This window comes from Sphaerodactylus townsendi, linkage group LG03, assembly GCF_021028975.2.
Source record: "Sphaerodactylus townsendi isolate TG3544 linkage group LG03, MPM_Stown_v2.3, whole genome shotgun sequence".
NCBI classification, from domain to species: domain Eukaryota; kingdom Metazoa; phylum Chordata; class Lepidosauria; order Squamata; family Sphaerodactylidae; genus Sphaerodactylus; species Sphaerodactylus townsendi.
In genome coordinates this window covers 130,645,928-130,665,759 of record NC_059427.1, presented here as the reverse complement: position 1 = coordinate 130,665,759, position 19,832 = coordinate 130,645,928, and the positions used below count along the sequence as shown (strand labels likewise).

General features: G+C 44.6%; 1 protein-coding gene across 2 annotated transcripts; it reads left to right on the top strand.

Annotated features, from left to right (window-relative positions):
• Positions 1–306: 306 nt before the first annotated feature.
• COG1 (component of oligomeric golgi complex 1) lies at positions 307–19,730 on the top strand. 2 transcript variants are annotated; one of them, XM_048491754.1, is made up of 15 exons: positions 307–724; positions 4,092–4,330; positions 5,148–5,329; positions 6,596–6,766; positions 6,882–7,038; positions 8,496–8,706; positions 9,388–10,176; positions 11,343–11,489; positions 13,617–13,778; positions 14,439–14,566; positions 15,623–15,731; positions 16,934–17,043; positions 17,145–17,223; positions 18,253–18,293; positions 19,330–19,431. In XM_048491754.1, exons 1-14 carry the CDS (start codon positions 365–367, stop codon positions 18,268–18,270), a joined length of 2,862 nt encoding a protein of 953 aa, XP_048347711.1. In that variant the 5' UTR covers positions 307–364; the 3' UTR covers positions 18,271–18,293; positions 19,330–19,431. The 2 variants fall into 2 exon arrangements, with proteins under 2 accessions (XP_048347711.1, XP_048347710.1); XM_048491753.1 differs by lacking the exon at positions 18,253–18,293 and having other exon boundaries at positions 315–724; positions 19,330–19,730.
• Positions 19,731–19,832: the final 102 nt, after the last annotated feature.

Genomic DNA, 19,832 nt, shown 5'->3' with positions numbered 1-19,832 from the left:
AGCATATTTATACCGAGTTGGAATCGTTATGAATGACTTTTCCCCCCATTTATAAAAAAGGGAAACGAGTTGATTTATATTGCAACGCGTTATAAATATGCTGTGCGGAATCAACTTATTAAAACTCTCAATTGCCTCGCAGCTTTTTTTGGATGAGGCGAGGCTGAGACAACAGCACGCCCTACAGCACGGTTTAGGAAACAGCAACCGTGCCCCTTCTTGCCAGAAACAAATATGGCGCCATAGAAAGAAGCAACTAACTTCCCTCTTGCCTCCCGGAAGTTTGTTGCCCGCCTCAAACATGGCGGACGCGACACGTCACTGAAAGCCGAAGCGGGCGGTTCCGGGTGAAAGGCGGTAAGCGATGGCGATGGCGGCGGCGGAGACGGCGGCACTGGACGCCTTGAAGCGGGGCGGCCCGGCGGCGGCCGAGTCGCTCTTCGAAGCTCACACGGCGGCGGAACTGCGGGCGGCCGAGCGGCAGCTGCGCGCCGGCATCGAGGGGAAGCGCGAGGAGCTGCGGCAGATGGTGGGCGAGCGGTACCGGGACCTCATCGAGGCAGCAGACACCATCGCCGAGATGCGACTCAGCGCCGAACGCCTCCTCGAGGCCGTCCGGGGACTGCAGCAGCGGCGCGCGCCAGGACGAGCCCAACCCGCCCCCTCCCCTCATAACGGCGGCCGCGGCCCCGCCTTCCTGGCGCCAGAAGCAGGAGCGCAACAGGTGGTGCCCCTGGGTGGCATGGCCGGCTTGGTGGGAGGATACGTCATGGGGTGGGGCCAAAGAGCAACCTCTCTGGCAGAACTTTCATGCTTCAAGATGAGTAGGGATTCAACAGGTAGAGTCCATAGACTTATAGAGTTGGAAGACACCCCCAAGGGCCATCAAGTCCAACCCCCTGCAATGTAGGAACACACAATCAAAGCACTCCTGATAGATAGCCATCAAGCCTCTCTTTAAAAACCTCCAAAGGAGACTCCACCACACATTCCACTGTCAAACAGCCCTTACTGTCAGCAAGTTTTTTCCAGATGCTTAGGTGGAATCTCTTCACTTTGAACCTATTACATCTGGGCCTAGTCTCTAGAGCAGCTGAAAACAAACTTGCTCATCACCAACATGACATCCCTTCAAATATCTAAACATGGCTGTCATGTGCCCCTTTAACCTTCTCTTCACCAAACTAAACATACCCATCTGCCTAAGTCTCTCCTCGTAGGGCATGGATTTCAGACCTTTTACCAGTTTGGTTGCCCTCCTCTGGACCTGTTCCAGCTTGTCAATATCCATCTTGAATTGTGGTGACCAGAACTGTACACAGTATTCCAGATGAGGTCTAACCAATGCAGAATAGGGAGGTACAATTACATCTCTTGATCTAGACACTATACTCCTATTGATGCAGCCCAAAATAACATTGGCTTTCTTGGCTGCTGCATCACACTGCTGACTCATGTTCAGTGTGTGGTCTACTAATGTTGTCAAGCCAGTTGTCACCCATCCTATATCTGTGTATTTCATTTATTTCTGCCTAAGTGTAGTATCTTACATTTATCTGTTTTGAAATTCATTTTGTTTGTTTTGGCCCAGCTCTCTAATCTGTCCAGGTCCATCCCCGGGGGTATTCTGACTCTGTCCTCTGGGGTATTAGCTACTCCTCCTAATTTGATGTCATCTGCAAATTTGATTAGCATGCCCTCTATTCCATCATCCAAACTATTGATAAAAATATTGAATAGCACTGAGCCCAGGACAGAACCCCGTGGAACCCTGCTAGTCACTTCTCCCCAGAATGAAGATGAGCCATTAATGAGCACCCTTTGAGTTCAGTCAGTCAACAAATTACATCTAATAGCAGCATTATTTAGTCCACAGGTGCTCAGACCAGGTGCTCAGGAGCAGCAGCAGCAGAAGGCCATTGCTTTCACATTCTGCACGTGAGCTCCCAAAGGCACCTGGTGGGCCACTGCGAGTAGCAGAGTGCTGGACTAGATAGAGTAGACTCTGGTCTGATCCAGCAGGCTAGTTCTTATGTTCACATTTTACTAGCTTACTTGTGAGAATATTATGAGCACTTTATTCTTTACTTCACTCTACACTGGGAACGTGTTACACTGTTGACTTTATCATCTTTTTTACATGGATGTACTTTATGCCTTCTATTATGAAAAACAAACAAGTATACAGAATTCCTTGAAGGTCTCCCAGCCCTGTTTAGTTTCAGCAAGGCTACTGAGTCAACATATACAGTCCAATCATACTCTTATGCTTACATATATTCATGTCTACTGCCCGTGAAGATGAGGGAGTGCAGCCCCTCTCACCCCCCAGTGGTAAGAATCCTAATGGCTGGTGAAATGAAGGTCAAGATGAAGTGGGCAGGAGACTGCATGATATCTCTCTTTTTATGAAGTGCTACTGTTAGGGTGTTTGGGTGTCTTTGCAGGCTGGCTAACCTCCACATGGTGGATGGAAATCTCTGAAGATTACATGATCTCCAGGAGGCAGAAATGAGTTTACCTGGAGAAAATGGCTGTTTTGGACAGTGAATGCTATAGCATTATACCTCACTGAAGTTCTTCCCAAACCCCACCCACACATCTTTCACCCCCAAAATCTCCAGATATTTCCCAATCTGGAGCTGACAGCCCTAGCTGGGAAGTGGTGCTGAATACAATAGAAGCTGGCCATGTAGACATATCTCAGAACTTTAGTCCAGTCCTGTGATGCCACTTTTCCGAGCACAGAATAGCGGTTAGAGTGTCAGACTCAGATCTGAGAGATTCAGGTTTAATATCCCACTCTGCCATGGAAGCTTTCAGGGTGACCTTGTGCCAGTCACATAATTTCAGGCCCCTTCCGCACATGCAAAATAATGCATTTTCAAACCACTTTCACAACTGTTTGCAAGTGGATTTTGCTATTCCGCACAGCTTCAAAGAGCACTGAAAGCAGTTTGAAAGTGCATTATTCTGCATGTGTGGAATGAGCCTCAGCTTAATTTACCTCAGCATCATTGATACAATGATAAAATGGAGAAGGGGAGAATGTTATAACCTGAGAAAAGTGGGGAATAAATAGTCAACTGGCTGTCTCCTGACTGGATGACGGCAACAGCAAACAGGAGCTACTTTGCTGTGGAAGAGACTAACCGTGTATGTGAAAGAATATAATCTTGTGAATTAATCAAAAGAAGAAAATAACCCTTTTAAGTGGGGGAGAATGTGCTTCTAGAAGGGACAGAAAGTTGAGAGCAGTTGAATATAAACTAAAAGGGAAAGGAAGAGGAGGAGAGGAAAAATCAGCCAGTTCAAGCTTCAAAGCTCTTACAGGATCCTGGAGAAGAAATTTTGAAAAGAAGGGTAATTTCCTACCCCACCTGACCTCACCCTACCCTACCCTCAGACTCCTGCCCTATAACAAACTCCATACAAAAAATCAAACGCTTTAATTAAACCAGTATAACCGCTAGCTTCCTTATCTGTTTGTAATTACTAATGTTGATTAAAACTTTGCACCCAAAGATGGTGAAATTGACAAGACAGTGGAGGCTAAAGTGAGGAGGGGAATTGATTAAGATCAAACAAAATCTGGTAGAATCCAATGCCTGTTGAGAAAGGGGGGGCAACCTCCCAATCATCATGGATACCTAAGGGTATTAAAGCACCAACAAATGATCATGATTCTTTGGCATTAAAACTAAGCAGCATTGACATGGAAAGGGTCTGAATGGAGGCCCATTTAGCTTCCCAAAAGAAGAAGAAAAAGTAATTTTTAGTAGGTGTCCTATGTGTTGTGCTCCCTGATTAAACTATAAAGTTTCCTATAATTCACCACCCTTCATTTTATTCTTATAGTAAACAATAGGTTTTGGGATTCCTTTGTCATACATCTGCCAAGTAATCAAGGCTGGAAAAAACCAGTACATATAATGCATTTATTTATTGTTACGTTGTTTTATGACTGTGGATGAAGCTGCAAATGTATATTGCCAGTAGTTCTCCCTACAGTGTTTTGAGATCTTGCACGGGTAGGTGCCTTCTTGTTCAGCAATGTCTTTTACAGCTTGTGCGTGTTTCTCTCTGCCCAGATATCATCCCAGGAAAAATTCTATTGCTTGGCAGCACAGACACAACTGTTACTTCAGATCCCCGAGAAAGTCTGGAGTGCAATGGAATCTTCCCAGTACTTACAAGCCACACAGTTGTACCTGCTGTGCTGCCACCTGCATGGCATCTTGCAGTTAGATTCATCTGGCTCCCACTACAGCCCCATCCTGGCCCGTTTCCCCATCCTTGCACGTCAGGTGGCTGCAAGTAACCATTTCCGGTAAGTGCAGCCTACCCTTTTTGCCATTGTTTCTTATCCTGTTGTTGTATGTCTTAATTTGAACAGTAGGCTTGACTGCCCCAAGGAGAGAAAATGGAAGGACGAACATAAAAAGATGTGTTGGGTAGGACAAGAAGCTCACTGTGAAGCTCCCACAAAGAGAGTGTTTTCCCAAAACATACTGTTGGATATTAGATCAGTTAATCCCGCCCAGGTCTCATAGAGCAGTGATGCTGGCCCTCTGTAATGCTCTCCCATCAGCTGTGCTATCAGGGAGGTTTCCCAAAACTCCCTATCAGCAAAGGCTTTGTGCATGTAATGGGGACTGTTCAGACTCTATAGTACATATTTTATTATACTGTCCCCTGCTTATGGCACCTAGAACAAAATGGCTATCTCCACCGTTAGCAAAAAAAGAGCATGCATCCGATTTGCAGAAGATCATCTTTTTATTCGATAACACCAACAGCGAGGTAACAGATCCAGTAGCCAGATTTCTTGACCTATATATAATCCAGAGATCCAAGGGTTAACTTGCCTAATTCCTTTCTCCCCCTCTCCCCCTTGTTTTAGCTTTCAATTTATATACTGATATTTATTCATGATTTTATTTTCATTACCTGTTTGGTGACTGAATTCTCTGTTCAAAGAATTGTATTATTATGCCAGTAAAGGTTGTTGAAGTTGAAGTTGAAATTCTAGATGGAGATAGTGAGGATCTTTTGCATACAAAGCTTATACTCTGTCACTGAACTACAGCTTCGAAGTTTACAGTTCTCTTTTGGGGAATGCATCTCCCCCTATTTCTCCCACATAGGTCCACTATTCTACAAGAGAGCAAGTCACTGTTGAAATCCCGGACTGTTTTGGACCAAGCAGTAGCAGAGGCGTTATGTTCAATTATGCTTCTGGAAGACAGCTCTCCACGCCAGGCTCTGGCAGACTTCCTGCTGGCCAGGAAGTCTGCAATTCAGCAGCTTTTGAACCAGCCCCATCACGGTAAGCAATAATATTGTTCTCTTGAATTAGTACAAATGTTGTCCATTTCTTTTCCTAACTTGTTTTTTTTATTCTTCTGTTGGCTAAAATGATCATGGTTTAGCCTGTTTTTCAGGGTCTTTCCCCATTTTATCACTATATTGAGGGTAGTGTGTCAATGTAAGGGATGCAAACATTGCCTCTATAAATCTGTGGCACAAGATCTGATGTGATCCGAGAAGACACTGTCAATGCTATGGGTTGACTTTAAGCTGTTGTGATGTTGATCCTACTTAGTATTCTGGATAACGCAAAGATATTTCCACTTCTAAAATGAGCTTGTTCCAAATATTGGGGCTAACGGTAGTAAAATAATGGAACTGGATCTAGGTGCGAACTGCTGCTGCTTCAGAAATGATGAGGGTACAAGGTTTTCCCCCTAGCAGCATTTTTTATAATCATCTGCATCATCCAGCATTCTTTTATCTAACAGGTAAAATGTACATGTTTACTCTTTTCCCCTTCTTTGAATGCCATGGGAATGGAAATACACTGAGAGTGCAGTCCAAAGGTGGGGGATCAAATGGTGACTTTGAAGGAGCGCAGGGTTGCACTGAAGTTGGAGTCCATCCACTGGCTGTTATGTAAGTGGCAGGGTGCTGCACCATTATGCGCTGCCCAAACTTGGAGTCCATGCCATCATGGAGGCTGTCCGGAGGCAGTTTTGGCCCGGAAGATGCCTGAGAGCAAGTATGGTATAGTGGTTAAGAGCAGCCCACCCTTATCTGGAGAACTGGATTTGTTTCCCCACTCACACGTGTGATGCCTGTTGGGTGAATGTGGACAGTTTTCTCAGAACCCTCTCAGTCCCACCTACCTAACAAGATGTCTGTTTTGGGGAGAGGAAAGGAAAGGAGTTTGTAAGCTGCCTTGAGTCTCCTTACAGGAGAGAAAGGCAGGATATAAATCCAAACTGTTCTTTCTCCTTCTCCTCCTCCTTCTTCCAGTGCTGACGAACATCACCAAAAAGGGAGAGAAAATATTTTTCCCCTTCTCCCCTGATGCCCACTCCACCAATTGCCCCTTTGGAGGCAACACCATGGCAACATCCGTGGTCACCTCCCCCCCTGGATTGGACTGCCTTTTATTCAGTGATCGTTTCTCTTTGCCAACGATACAATGAGAGGCTTATCTGTCCATGTCTTTTGCAGGAGTAATTCTAAGTCACTGAATAAGAATGTGGACCTGGCTGCCACTTGTTAATCTGCTACAATTTCTTCTAAACAGATGCAGGCATAAAAGCACAAGTCTGCTCCTTGGTGGAACTGCTAGCCACCACTCTGTACCAAGCTCATGCTCTTTTCTACACCCTGCCGGAGGGGGTGCCCTCAGACCCATCCCTCCCTTCTGGCTTGCTCTACTTGGCGTTGGAGACCATCACAAGCCAGCACCCAGCAGGTGAGCGGTCAGGGATACAGAAGCGGATGCTGCACAGGGGCATCTCCTTGTCTGGTTAGGACACAATGTGGTCCCCAATGAACCAGTCTCTTCTCTCACTGTACAATTCTCTTAGGTAAAGGCATCACAGTTTTGAAAGAAGAAACCAAGTTGAGCACCTGGTCCAAATACTTGCCTCCCTCCATAACAGAATTCCAGCCAACCCTCAGAACTCTGGCACATCCCATTAGCCAGGAGTACCTTAGAGACACACTGCAGAAATGGATCGACATGTGAGTCCATGAGGACCTTCTCTTGTTGGAGGCATTTGTCATTGTTTTCCAACGGAAAGTACATTTTGTGTTTCCTTGTGAGCATGTTGTAAGAAAAATGTAGTGGCTGAATATTATGCAGCAGACACCCTCCCTGTTCTACCAGTTGAGTGAATTATAAAAGACTCACAGAACACGAGCATACATGCGGATTGTCTAACTGTGTTGGAATTTGTTCCTGCACTGGTGATGCAGGTGGGGCAGATAGAAGGTCTGTCATTTATTGTTACTGGGGCCCTGTAAGCAGCCCTAACCTACATTGTGTCCTAGTTTTCTGTAGGCCCCTTCCGCACAAATCAAAATAATGCACTTTCAATCCACTTTGCAGATGGATTTTACTGTGCAGAATAGCAAAATCCACTTGCAAACAATTGTGAAAGTGGATTGAATGTGCATTATTCTGCATGTGTGGAAGGGGCTGTCGTGGCAAAAGAGAGATTGGGACTCAGTTTGACTTTTTAAAAATCTACCACCAATGAAAAAATTCCCCCTCTCCTCTAGTCACTCAAGAAGAGGAGGCTCAAGGAGCAATATATTTAAACCTCCTTCTTCTCAACGCTCCTGTCTATAGCAAAGTGCCCCTTTGAACTCCTTGTGCACCCTTCTGCCAACCAGCAGCTCTTAGTGCAGTGTGGCTGTTCTAGCACTCCACAAGTGGTAGCCTAGGTAAAAGGTTGCGGAGCTTTCCACTTACCCAGCATGGGTTGTTCAAGGAAAATGTGGCTTTATTTGTGCACTGTTGTCATCATGTTGATTCGCGGTTCCAAATGCTTGACCTTTGTCGGGGCAAATAGTATATATAAGCACGCAATAGTTATATAAATAGTTATATAAGCACGCAACTCATCTTCAATGCAACTTTTTACCATTCCATACACATTTTATGTATTTGTTACATATTCATTCATTCATTTATTAGATTTATATGTATTCCACATTTCCATTAGAACGCTCAAGGCAGTTAACAGAAATAAAAGGTGCATCAGTACAAAATAAAGACCTGTGAGCTGCCTACATCTGACTTTTCTCAGATGTAGGCAATTGATCGGGGGCATGGGAAAGCATCCTGACTATGTTTTCTGTTGGCAGAAGATGCTTCCATCAGCAGAACAGTGATGGTATCCTTCATCTGCCGTGATGTTCCTGTGGGTCCACTGACTCCTTGGCCATTATTTCACGGAGCAGAAAGTTTGCTTCCACTTGTGTTTCTCTGATCAGTGGGATTCATCCCACTGCCAAGTACTTGTGGGGAGTCTGACTATGGAGAGATGTCCTTGGGTCCTCTCTTGGCTGACTCCGTGTTCTTTTTGTCTGTAGCAGGGATGGCAAAACAGGAATAAATAATTTAGGAAGAAATGGCCTTTCAACTGTAAAGGGAGTTGTTCCATTTGCTACTCACTCCCCAGCCTTTTTTTCAGGTGCAATGAAGATATCAAAATTGGGATTACAAGTTTGCTGGTGTATGTGAAGAGCTTGAAAGGTCTGGCTGGGATCCGTGATGCAGTGTGGGAGCTGCTCACAAGTGAGTCCATGAGCCAGAACTGGGAGACAGTGTGTTGCCGGCTCCTAGACAAGCCTATTTCTTTCTGGGAAGACCTGTTACAACAGCTCTTCTTGGACAGATTACAGGTGAGAACTTGATAAAGCTTAGCTAGGTATCTGTAGCTTTAGGCCGTTGGCTCAAATTTATTCTGACACAAAGAACTGGAATTTCCTCTTGTGCAGGACTAAATCAGAACTGTTAGTATTTGGTTTCCTCATTTGTTATATTTATGTACTAGTGGCATAAAAGGAACTTGGTTCATAAAAGTACTGACATCGTGTATTATTGTACATTCAGGGAGCATTTCTGGACTGTCGTGGGATGGGAGCAGATGAGGATGTTGTACTTTGCTACTGGGAATGCTTCTGTTGCTGGAAATACTTGGTGGGGGGAAATTGGCTTTCTATGAATAACTTTGGCACCCAGTTTCCAGTTTCTCTTGATGCCTTTGCTTCTGTACAACTCTTAAATCATTATGAATGCATTTCTTCCTGCAGATGTACCTTTATGCCTGCCTGCCTCTCTTTGCCTTTTTCCCAGGGAAAGGAGTCTCAGTTGCAGGCTCAGTAGCCAGGAATCTTCCAAGCTGATCAGCTGTCTAACTCTTAGTCAGCTTCCATTTTGAGCACAGCCCCAGGGAGGGCAAGACCGGCCGAACTTCAAGGCATTTCTCACAACTGAAATAGGACACCCTCAACCTTGCTTGCTACCCATGAAGCCACCCCCGTGCTTCTGCTCTGTGCGTAATGAGCTTTCCTTTTTTTCAGATTCTTATCAAGGAAGGACTGGATGAGATTGCCACCAGTTCTGGGGAGCTTCTTATGCTGGCTGTACAAGAGCTCGAAGCCAAGTTTGGCACCCCAACCCACAGCAAACACCTCCTGTTCGAACAGAACATGGCCTCTTTCTTGTGGTCAGAGAACCCAAACGACTTGCCACCCGACGCGGCCTGGATCACTGTGGCCAACCGCAGCCAGTTCGCCAAGAGCGGGTTGTCCATGAAGGCTCAGGCTCACAGCCCTTGTGTCCAGAGCTTCTGCAGTGCCCTGGATACCAAGCTGAAGGCCAAGCTGGATGACCTTCTGTCCTACTTGCCCTCAGATTCCTCTCTATCCAAAGAGGTTCCAAAAATGCAGCCCCGGAATTCTGCCTTTGACAGATACGCCGACACAGGCATGGTGGAGGAGCTGTTGCGCAGCCACTGCAGCCGCTGCGTGGACTATGTGCTAGGCAGCATAAGGAAAGAGCTGCATCATGCTGAGGGCGTGCTTCGAGGGTGCCCGGATGCCTTGCGCAGTCCTGCGCTAAACACTGTACTCTTCCTGGCACGGCTCTGCCGGTCACTGGGGGAGTTGTGCCCACACCTGAAGCACTGCATTCTGGGTAAATCGGGTAGTTCAGAGAACACGACAAGGGAGCTCTGGCCTCTGAAAAAGGTGGGCAAAGGTAAAATTCAAGAAGTGAATCCCATGCAGGCTAAATGGCAAGAGCTGAATGAACGGTTGCTGCAGGACAGCCTCTCTGCCTATCGAATATGGAGCTCTGTTGTTGCTGAAGTGAGTGGCTTCTTTGAGGGATTTTTCTTTCCCACTTTGGTTTGGTCATTTGGCAGGTTGAATGCTGCTCTCTCCCATCTTATAGAAAGCACAGTGACTTATTTTATGTACAGAGGCCTTGCCTCCATACCACTGAAATCTGCAGCACGCTAACAAAGCAGAAAATTGTTATCAGATGTACATTTGCCTTACTGAGGGTTTTTTAGAGGCCATGAGATAGCAGAATAGGATATGGCTAAAGTCAGAGGTACTGGCACTCCGTTCTTTTTCACCTTTTCCTTGATTTTGGCATCTGCTTCCAACAGGCAACAACTAGTTGCTTCGTAGAGCTACCGATTTGGGGCATATGCATTAAATTAATGGCTTGAAATTGGAAAAATCAGTTTAGAATTGGAAAGCTGTTAATGAGGTCTAGATAACAAAACTTGTCTGTAGAAATTTTTCGATGTTAGATATTTATTTATTTATTTATTTATTTATTTATATTTTAGATTTATAGGCCGCCTCTTCCCCGGAGGGCTCGAGGCGGCTCAACAACATGGCTGTTATTAACAGCAACTCAACAACATAACTTAAACATTAAAACTCCGGCAGCAGTTACATATAATTTAAACGATCCAAGCCATTCAACAGTATAAAACAGTTGAGACAGGCGCCCGTTCCTAAGGCTAAAAGCAAGGGAAAAGATGAAAGAAGGAAGGGAGGGAACAGGTGGGCACAGATGGAGTCATAGCAGGCCCAACCAAGATGACAAAGATGAAAATTCGGCAGCGTTTCAGTGGGGGGCAGTGGAACCGCGGCCGGCCTCTCCAAAGGCCCGGTGGAATAATTCTGTCTTACAGGCCCTGCGGAACTCGCCAAGATCCCGCAGGGCCCGGACTGATGGAGGTAAGGTATTCCACCAGGCTGGGGCCAGAGCCGTAAAGGCCCTGGCCCGGGTCGAGGCCAGCCGCATCGTCGCGGGGCTAGGGGTCACCAGCAATTCTGCCACTGCCGAGCGCAGTGGCCTATGTGGGACATAAGGGGTGATGCGGTCCCGTAGATATGAGGGCCCCATGCCGCGTAAGGCCTTGAAGGTTGTTACCAGCACCTGATATGTTTGTGGTTACTGCGCACAGACTTCTTACAGGCACAGCCATACTGATCTTGCTCGTGTTTCGTGCCAGGTCCTGGTTCAGAATTTCACACAGTCCTTACTGAAGGATGAAGCTGGGTCCATTTTAGCCACAGCTACCAACTGGGAGGAGATTGAAATTGAGGAGGAATCTGAGAGCGGAAGCAGCATTAAGTCCAAGATAAGGCTGCCTGTCCAGGTGAGATCAGAGGCAGTATAAAATGTATCTAAAAACGACTAGTATTATGAGTAAAGGTCAGTCTGAACTATGTTTAGTGTATATATGATGAGGGAAAACTGATATCTAAAGTCACCCAATAGAATAGAATAGAATAGAATAGAATCTTTATTGGCCAAGTGTGATTGGACACACAAGGAATTTGTCTCCGGTGCATATGCTCTCAGTGTACATAAAAGAAAATACATTTGTCAAGAATCATAATGTACAGCACTTAATGATTGTCATATAGGTCTAGTAAGCAATCAGGAAACAATCAATAGTAATAAAAACATAAAATGTAAAATCATAAAATAAAATGAAATGTCAGCACAGGCTATAGTCATACAGTCATAATTGGGAGGAGATGGGTAATAGGAATGATGAAAAAAGTAGTGCAGTAATTATATAATAAATATATAATAAATAGTTTGACATTATCGAGGGAATTATTTGTTTAACAGAGTGATGGCATTCGGGAAAAAACTGTTCTTATGTCTAGTTGTCTTGGTGTGCAGTGCTCTGTAGCTTAATGCTTAGAGGGTAAGAGTTGAAACAGTTTATGTCCAGGATGTGAGGGGTCAGTAAATATTTTCACAGCCCTTTTTTTGACCCACAGGTCCCTCAATGGAAGGCAGGTTAGCAGCAATTGTTTTTTCTGCAGTTCTGATTATTCTCTGAAGTCTGTGTCGATCTTGTTGGGTTGCAGAACCAAACCACACAGTTATAGAGGTGCAGATAACAGACTCAATGATTCCTCTGTAGAACCGTATCAGCAGCTCCTTGGGCAGTTTGAGCTTCCTGAGTTGGCGAGAAAGAACATTCTTTGTTGTGCTTTTTTAATGACATTTTTGATATTAGGTGTCCATTTTAGGTCATGAGATATGATGGAACCTAGAAATTTAAAGGTCTCTACTGTTGATACTGTGTTGTCTAGTATTGTGAGAGGAGGTAGGATGGGAGGGTTTCTCCTGAAATCTACCACCATTTCTACGGTTTTAAGTGTGTTCAGTTCTAGATTGTTCCAGTGGCACCACGAGGCTAGTTGTTCAACCTCCCGTCTGTATGCGGTTTCATCGTTGTCTCGAATGAGACCAATCACTGTTGTATCATCTGCAAATTTCAGTATTTTAACAGCCTTTTAGTAGGCCTGTCATTTATACTACCACAGCAGGCTGTTGTTTGCCCATGGCCTGTTTCCCATCCTGAGCAACGGGAAGAAAAAAAGGCCTCCACACAGTGACACTCTTGGAATTTACTTAGAAAATGTATGAGCCACTTGTCTAGAGACCTGCTCGGGGCGGTTTACAACTAATAACTAATTTCTCTTAGTCTCTATTGTAAAGACCAAAGAGACTGGAGGGTCAACATAGAGCATCATCTGGAAGTGACATCACATTCTCCCCTGAGTTCCACTTTCCCCAGGCATCCCCCCCCTCCTCAAAATCTCCTGCTATTTACCGAGGCAGTGTTGGAAACTCTACCTTGAGTCCAAATGTCCCAATGTCCTCCTTGATTCCAAAGTCTGCTAAGATGTATGCTGCGACTGGCTTGTTTTTAATCTCTTATCATACCTCCAAAGAAGGAAGGGCAGTTCTTAGGACCCAATTACTGTCTCAGAAATGTGTAGGTTTTCATTGTAGAATGGTTGAGGGTGGTTTTCAGCAAAAGGTGTAATATATAGCAGGAGGGGGCATAATCTTGGAAATTCCATCGTATCTCCCAAAATCTCAAGTGCTCCAATTTTCAAAAACTTGAAACAGACTCTACCCCTTCCTTCCATTCATTTAATTTAGCTCTTGATAACTGGTTTCTGTATTTTGTTTCTTCTGCTGCATTATCAGGCTATTTTGGAGGTTTATTTCTTTGTTTTAGTTAATTTACAATGTCTTTTTTTTTGTCTTCCTATCTGTGGAGATCCCCTGAGCAAATAGCATCCTGTATGTTTTCTGTGGGTGGCATCACTGTGGCTGGCCAGTTTCATACAACGATGAGTGCTTAATGAACAACATTGTTACCAAAATAATTGTGGGTCTAGGCAAGCACACCCCTATTTCTTTCCAGAATGTGTAACATTTCCACCTGTGACCGCTTCGATATTGTTTGTAGCCATCCTGGAGTGTCCAAGCTCTCCTCTTCAGCTTGTGCCAAGAAGTCAGTCGAGTTGGTGGTCATACCCTTCCAAAGGTCATCTTGCAAGAATTACTGAAGACTTGTATGACTAAAATATTAGCTGGCTATGAAAAACTTTCAGAAGGGAAACGGAAAAAGGTGAGTGGCTGTCAGCTTCTGTACTGCTGGATCAGTGTTTCGATACAAAAGTAGGTTTGAAAAGCTGGAAGATGAAAGCATGAATTGCTGAAAGTAAAACTACTGTGATGTCACCCCACTTCAGTTTTAGTGGGCTGTAGGTTTAGTCCCATCCCCACTCCCAGCAATTTACCAGGCTTATTAATCAGGAAAGTCCTAAGGAGTCTGGGGAATTTTTGTGCTGAAAAGACTTGGACCTTTGATTATTCTGAACACAGTTATGTCACGTTTCCACTGCTGCTTGCATGACTAGTTTCTCAGCAGCTACACATCAGATGATAACATTTAATTTACTACTTCATTGTAAACTGTGAGGTCTTCATTCTATGCTGGAAAGGAAAGGAAAGCTGATCAGAGTTGTGAAAACATGAAAATAATTATTTCTTCTGAATAAGACCAGATTAGTATTGTGTCTGTTGTAAAGACATCTCAGAAGAAAGGGCTGGTCAAACTGGATATTTATGAAGTGCTGTTTATCCTCTGCTTTGACTTGGATGGTTGGTCACCCGTATCTCATCAGATAAGATTTAAACTTTCCCTTCCAAAAAAACATGTGATTTGGAAACCAGTTCTTTGCTGAGGCACGTATTAGATTACATCTTTTTGCCCTTTTCTCTGCAGAAAGAAGGGGTGTTGCCAATCACCCAGAACAGAGCTTTACAACTCTTATATGATCTTCGGTATCTGAACATAGTGCTAACAACAAAGAGTGAAGACGTGAAAAGCAGCAGAAACAAGCAAGATTCCAGGTGCAGTGCATTGGCAAGGATTGAGCAGGGTTACTTTTTTATGATTGCAACCCTCTGCAGTGTTGTTGTCCCTTTATTCGGATGGGATAGGACTTGAATCCTTTGCTCTTCTGCTCTGATTTATTTGTGCATGCATTTGCTGGCAAAAGGAGGTGAGGCCAAAAAGGCATGGCTAGAAACAACCCAGTTCCAGTGAGCTAGCCATGCTAGTCTGTTGTAGCAAAAAAAAAAAAAAGCAAGAGTTGCCTGTAAATATGAAATATTTCAGCCCCGTCCATGCCTAGTTTAGCCACTGCTTTGCAGCCCTAACTACAGACACACTTAAGGACTAATGATGAATCATATCAAAGTGAACAGCTTCCATTTTTTTTACACAAATCTGCCTGTAATATGTTTCAGTGTGAAGAAAACCAAGCCAGCCTGGCTAAAAGGATTGTATTTGCTCCATCCTCCCCTTCTCCTTACAACTCCTTTCTCATTTTGTGTGGCATATAGATTTAAGTCTTATAACTATAAATTATTTTGAAAGAAAGAGAACACCTTGCTTATGTCCTTGACTACCCTGCACTTAGCCATTTTCATACAAATGGTGCTAAAATAGGTAGCCTGCAGGTACTATCTGGTAGTACCCATCCCTCTGTTACAATATGGTTGACAAGCCCCCAGCTATGAGATGCAGCAGTGTTCCCAAGAGTCACAGTAGCTTTCAGGAAAGGTTGCTGCAGGGCACCTTGTTACAAACAGGATAAGAATCCATGTTGAAATATGTGAATGACTAGACCTCTGGGTAGTAGGACATAATCTTTTCTGCAGGTTGGTATATAGCTTTAAATAGCAGAATGTATTTCACTACTTTAAAGAATTCAGTAATAGCTGGTTATCTGACTTCAGTTCTTATTTAGGTATGTGTAATGGAATTAATTAAACACATGCTTTTTGTGTTGACACCTTAAGTTTCAACTGTATGTCACTTATGTTTAAAGCATTTTCCTATCAATCGCAGATTTTGTCTAGGATTCAGAATTGCAAACTGAACAGTTTTCTTTCTCATTTCAGAATTGAGAAACAGACAGACTTTCTGGAAAGCTACATAGATCCCTTTGACTTGGATGTCTTCACTCCACACTTAAATAGCAACCTTAACCGTCTGGTGCAGCGAACCTCTGTAAGTTTCAAAGAAGCATCCTATCACAATCCTAATACATAATTGAGTAAGTGATGGAATGTCGCGATGACTCACTTTCCACCAGTCAGCACACAGGATTCCCATTGGTGAAAAGTTTGTTGTCCGACATTCCAACCACGCCTCCAGCTGCTTTCCCCTGACTCGGGCAAACCAAGCCCAACTGGGAAGCCACTCTTCCTGCTGGCCCAAAGAGTAGCCTCCTCCTTCCCCCAACCAAGCCGCCCTCCCACCAGGCCTGCTACCTGCCTCCCCATTCCCCCTGCCACCCTTCCAAAGCCCCCAAAACAAGCCTGGCCCTGGCGCAGAAGAGGCGCCAAGCAACCCTTCCTCCAGGCCTGCCTCCCCATTCCCCCAGTCACCCTCCCGCCTGGCCTCCCACCTATCTCCCAGTCCCCTAGCCATCCTCCCCTTCCCCCACAAAACCAACCGGGGTTCTTGGCCTCCCGACTCCTACCCCAGCCAAGCAACCCACCTGTGAGGCCCGAAGGGCTACAGCAGCGCTGAGCAGCCGAGGAGCCAACAGCGATCCTCAGAGTGACCCTAGAGCAGTGGTGGCGAACCTTTGGCACTCCAGATGTTATGGACTACAATTCCCATCAGCCCTTGCCAGCACGACCAATTGGCCATGCTGGCAGGGGCTGATGGGAATTGTAGTCCATAACATCTGGAGTGCCAAAGGTTCGCCACCACGGCCCTAGAGAGTTTGGAGGTGGAGGGAGAAGCAGCAAGAGAAGCACCAGGGTGGTGGTGGGAGATGGTGGGCAGGAAAACCTGCTACCAGCCCGCCCAGTTCCCCGTCTGCACTCTCCCCTGCACCCTGTCTAGAGCCCATGTTATTGCATTTTAAAATGGGCCTTACTGCTTAGTAGGATTTAAAATATCGTAGTGTTTGGCTACTGTAGATTTACTGCACAGATTTGGATTGGCTTTAGGCACGCAGGCTTAACCAGACTTGGTATGATGATAAGATAAACAACAATGGTTTGCATCTTACCATTCCACTAAGTAAAATAGGATACCACCCGCAAGTGGCTAACTGGGGTGATGTGGAAGCAAGTATTCATGTGTTTAAAAGGTAGCACAGGACACAGACATAACCTGCTACAAATACTTGATTGAATACTTGACAGTTGAATAGCCTGCCATCCAAACAAGCCAACTCCCTTCTTCCTGTCCTCTAGGTCTTATTTGGCTTACTAATTGGGGCAGAGAACCAGTACACCAGCCGAAGCAGTGCTCCGACTGCTCAAGAGTTACACAATACCCTACCTCTAGCATCTAGTCAGATCAGGTAAGTGATTCTTGCTACAGTCCAGTCCATAGAAAGTACTCCTTGGAAATAAAACAGCTGGGAGTGGAAAGTATAATTATGACAATTTTTGTTTCTTTAAGGTTCGGGCTCTTGCCACTCAGCATGTCAAGCTCTCAGAAGACTAAGTCAGTTTTGAGAAACTCTGGACACAAAGCTCAGGTTGGTGATTGTTCTAACTTCTTTCCCCTGTTCTCTTGCCCCATGTGGCCAGAGGCATTAACAGCACAATCCAAATTACTTGGGGGAGGGGGGAGAGGGAGGAGCCGTGTCCAGAGATGGTGTGGTGAAGGTGGTGCCATACTGTCTCTAAAAGGGCTCCCTGTGGTGCAGGCCGGAGGTAAATTCAGAATCCCTCCTGCCGCCAAAAGAGCCCCATAGAGGAAACAGACTTACAACACTGTTTTTGCGACATAAGTCTGCAGGCAGCACCAGGGGTGTTCCTGGCATGAAAGCCTGGTGGAAGCTGACTCAAGTCGACTCCACCCTTGGCTAATTCCTTTAGCCTGCCCTCAGCCACTTTGGTGTACAGCTTTAGGCCAGCATGGCTCTGCAGGGTGCAGGCTCTTCTGGGCCAAGTGCCATGGCACCCACCTGCCACCCAGTTTACCCTACCTGCTGGCAAAGATGCCCTCGGTGCTGAATCCAAGTTCCCATTTGGTCTCCCTCCTCTAGATTAAGCTGTTCGTCTTCTAAATTTTTATTTTTTCACTTCTCTCCCCAATGGGAACCTATGGTGGCTTACAACATTCTCCCCTACTCTGTTTTATCCTTACAACCCTGTAAGGTAGGCTTAGCTGAGTGTGTGCAATCTTCCATGGCCGACTGGGGAACTGAACCTGGGTTTCCCACATCCAACACTAACTGCTCTACTATTCTGGCTCTCAAAATAATTTCCCATGGAACCAAGAAGATACAAATTCTAACATCAGGGTTCTAAGTAGCATTCCCTTTCAAGAGGCCCAAGCTTAATGTTTTAAAACTATTTTCTAGTCTTGGAGGCTAATTTACCAATTTTACAGAGTGATAACTCATTCATCAAATGAGTTGACAAAGTAAATTTCAAGAAAGAATTTGTTCGTACAGAATTGTACATCAATAGTTCTACACTTGCCTTTTTTGCCTCACACTTTCAAAAGTAGTTATAAAGGAATGTTTGTCTGTCTAATTGTTGCGTATCCATCATTCCAGTATGATGCTGCCCAGTAACTCCAGAAGAAGCCTTTATTGGGGTATCAAAGTTTGTGTGAATTGAGTGGCTTTTCCTTCGTTTGTAGACTTGTGTTTTGCATTTTGTGAAAAGCTGTTGCTATGCTAGAGCCTGTTTCCTGTGGAATAGAGGATCAATTAGCTTTCTGCCAGGCTGGTATTTGAGAAACTGAATGCTGCAGTGGCACTGGCTACCCTTTTCACTCTGTGTTACTATGGACCCAATAGTATTGCAAAGTGTTGAAGGGCATGGATGAATTGTTTGGGAGACCGCTGGTAATGGCCTGATGGGTTGAAGGCAAAAGAATCTAACACTCTACATAGTTAAATAGGAAAATAATAATTGCATCCCTATTTGACAAATGGAATTCTCAACATAGATTAACTTTACACCCCAACTCCAGACAAACATCTATATACATAAACTATATGCCTACTTTCCATGGAGTATTTAATTTTTAACATATGCCGTGAAAACCTAATTTTAGTTTGCCAGTCATGTGCAGTTACCTGCTGCTGTTGACTCTACCATTCTAAATCCTCCTGGGTGACTTTTTAGTGCCAGTTGTAGACTTCTGCTTGATGACTTTTTGATTTTGGTGTGTACAAAAATATGACATGTGGCTATGTTGCTTGCTAATTTTTGAGAAATGGTTTTATAAAGGAGTGGTTTGCTTCCATTTTAATGGTATGGTTATGTTTTATTAAGCTAATTTTTAACACGAACTGCTTTGGACTACATTTTTGAGAATGCTTTGAATAAACTGGGAGTAGCTAGAAGTCTGGCTACTTCAGAATGTTTCAGCATCCAGCATGAGGTTAAAAAGGAGGTGCTGTCCTTTCCCAAGGTCTTTTGTCAGAGCCCCACAACTTTTGGGGGTGGCTAGGTGAGATCTACTAGGGCACAGGACCAACCCCATGTCTAGTACCTGCTGACAGGAAATGTGGCTGTGGCAGTATAGTCCCACCTAGCTCCTAAGCTAATATCTGTGTGCACACTGAATGGAAAATAGCATAATGTTAAACAGACTATTGACTTTCTTTTGATAATTGTAACAGATTCCACCTCCAGCTCTTACCAGAGCAGAAGAGATGTTCCAGCCTGGGTCCCTGTTCAGACAGCTTGCCTCGGAGGAAGAAGATACATCAGCACCATCCTTGTTTAAGCTTGGCTGGCTCTCCAGCATGACCAAGTGATCTCATAAAGTATGAATGACTGTGTTCTTGGCACTACAATGTTCAAGGCTAATGATTGCTACTTTGCAAATCCAGTCAAGCCTAATCAATTACTTGTAGACTCTGTGGCTTAGGCAATTTGAAACTACTGCCGAGTGCTATTCTTGGAAAGGCTGTATGAACTTCCACACAAACCCAACCCAGATTTTGTACATAAGCAAAATAATGATTCCTATGTAGATTGATTACAGCAAAGAAATAAAGCAGTTACGTTTCTGTTCTGATTTTAATGTAGCCACTTCTTTGTTGGCATCTTCTGACCTTCAAAAAAGTTAGTAATGTTTCTAACAGCCTGAATATACCCTCATTTGTTTTAAAAGACTAAT

Excerpts from the sequence above, each read along its gene's own strand:
- COG1 (XM_048491753.1), top strand. The coding sequence starts at position 365 with ATGGCGATGGCGGCGGCGGAGACGGCGGCACTGGACGCCTTGAAGCGG. Across the intron at positions 4,331-5,147 it reads GCTGCAAGTAACCATTTCCG|GTCCACTATTCTACAAGAGA; the intron begins GTAAGTGCAGCC and ends TCTCCCACATAG. Across the intron at positions 10,177-11,342 it reads GGAGCTCTGTTGTTGCTGAA|GTCCTGGTTCAGAATTTCAC; the intron begins GTGAGTGGCTTC and ends GTTTCGTGCCAG.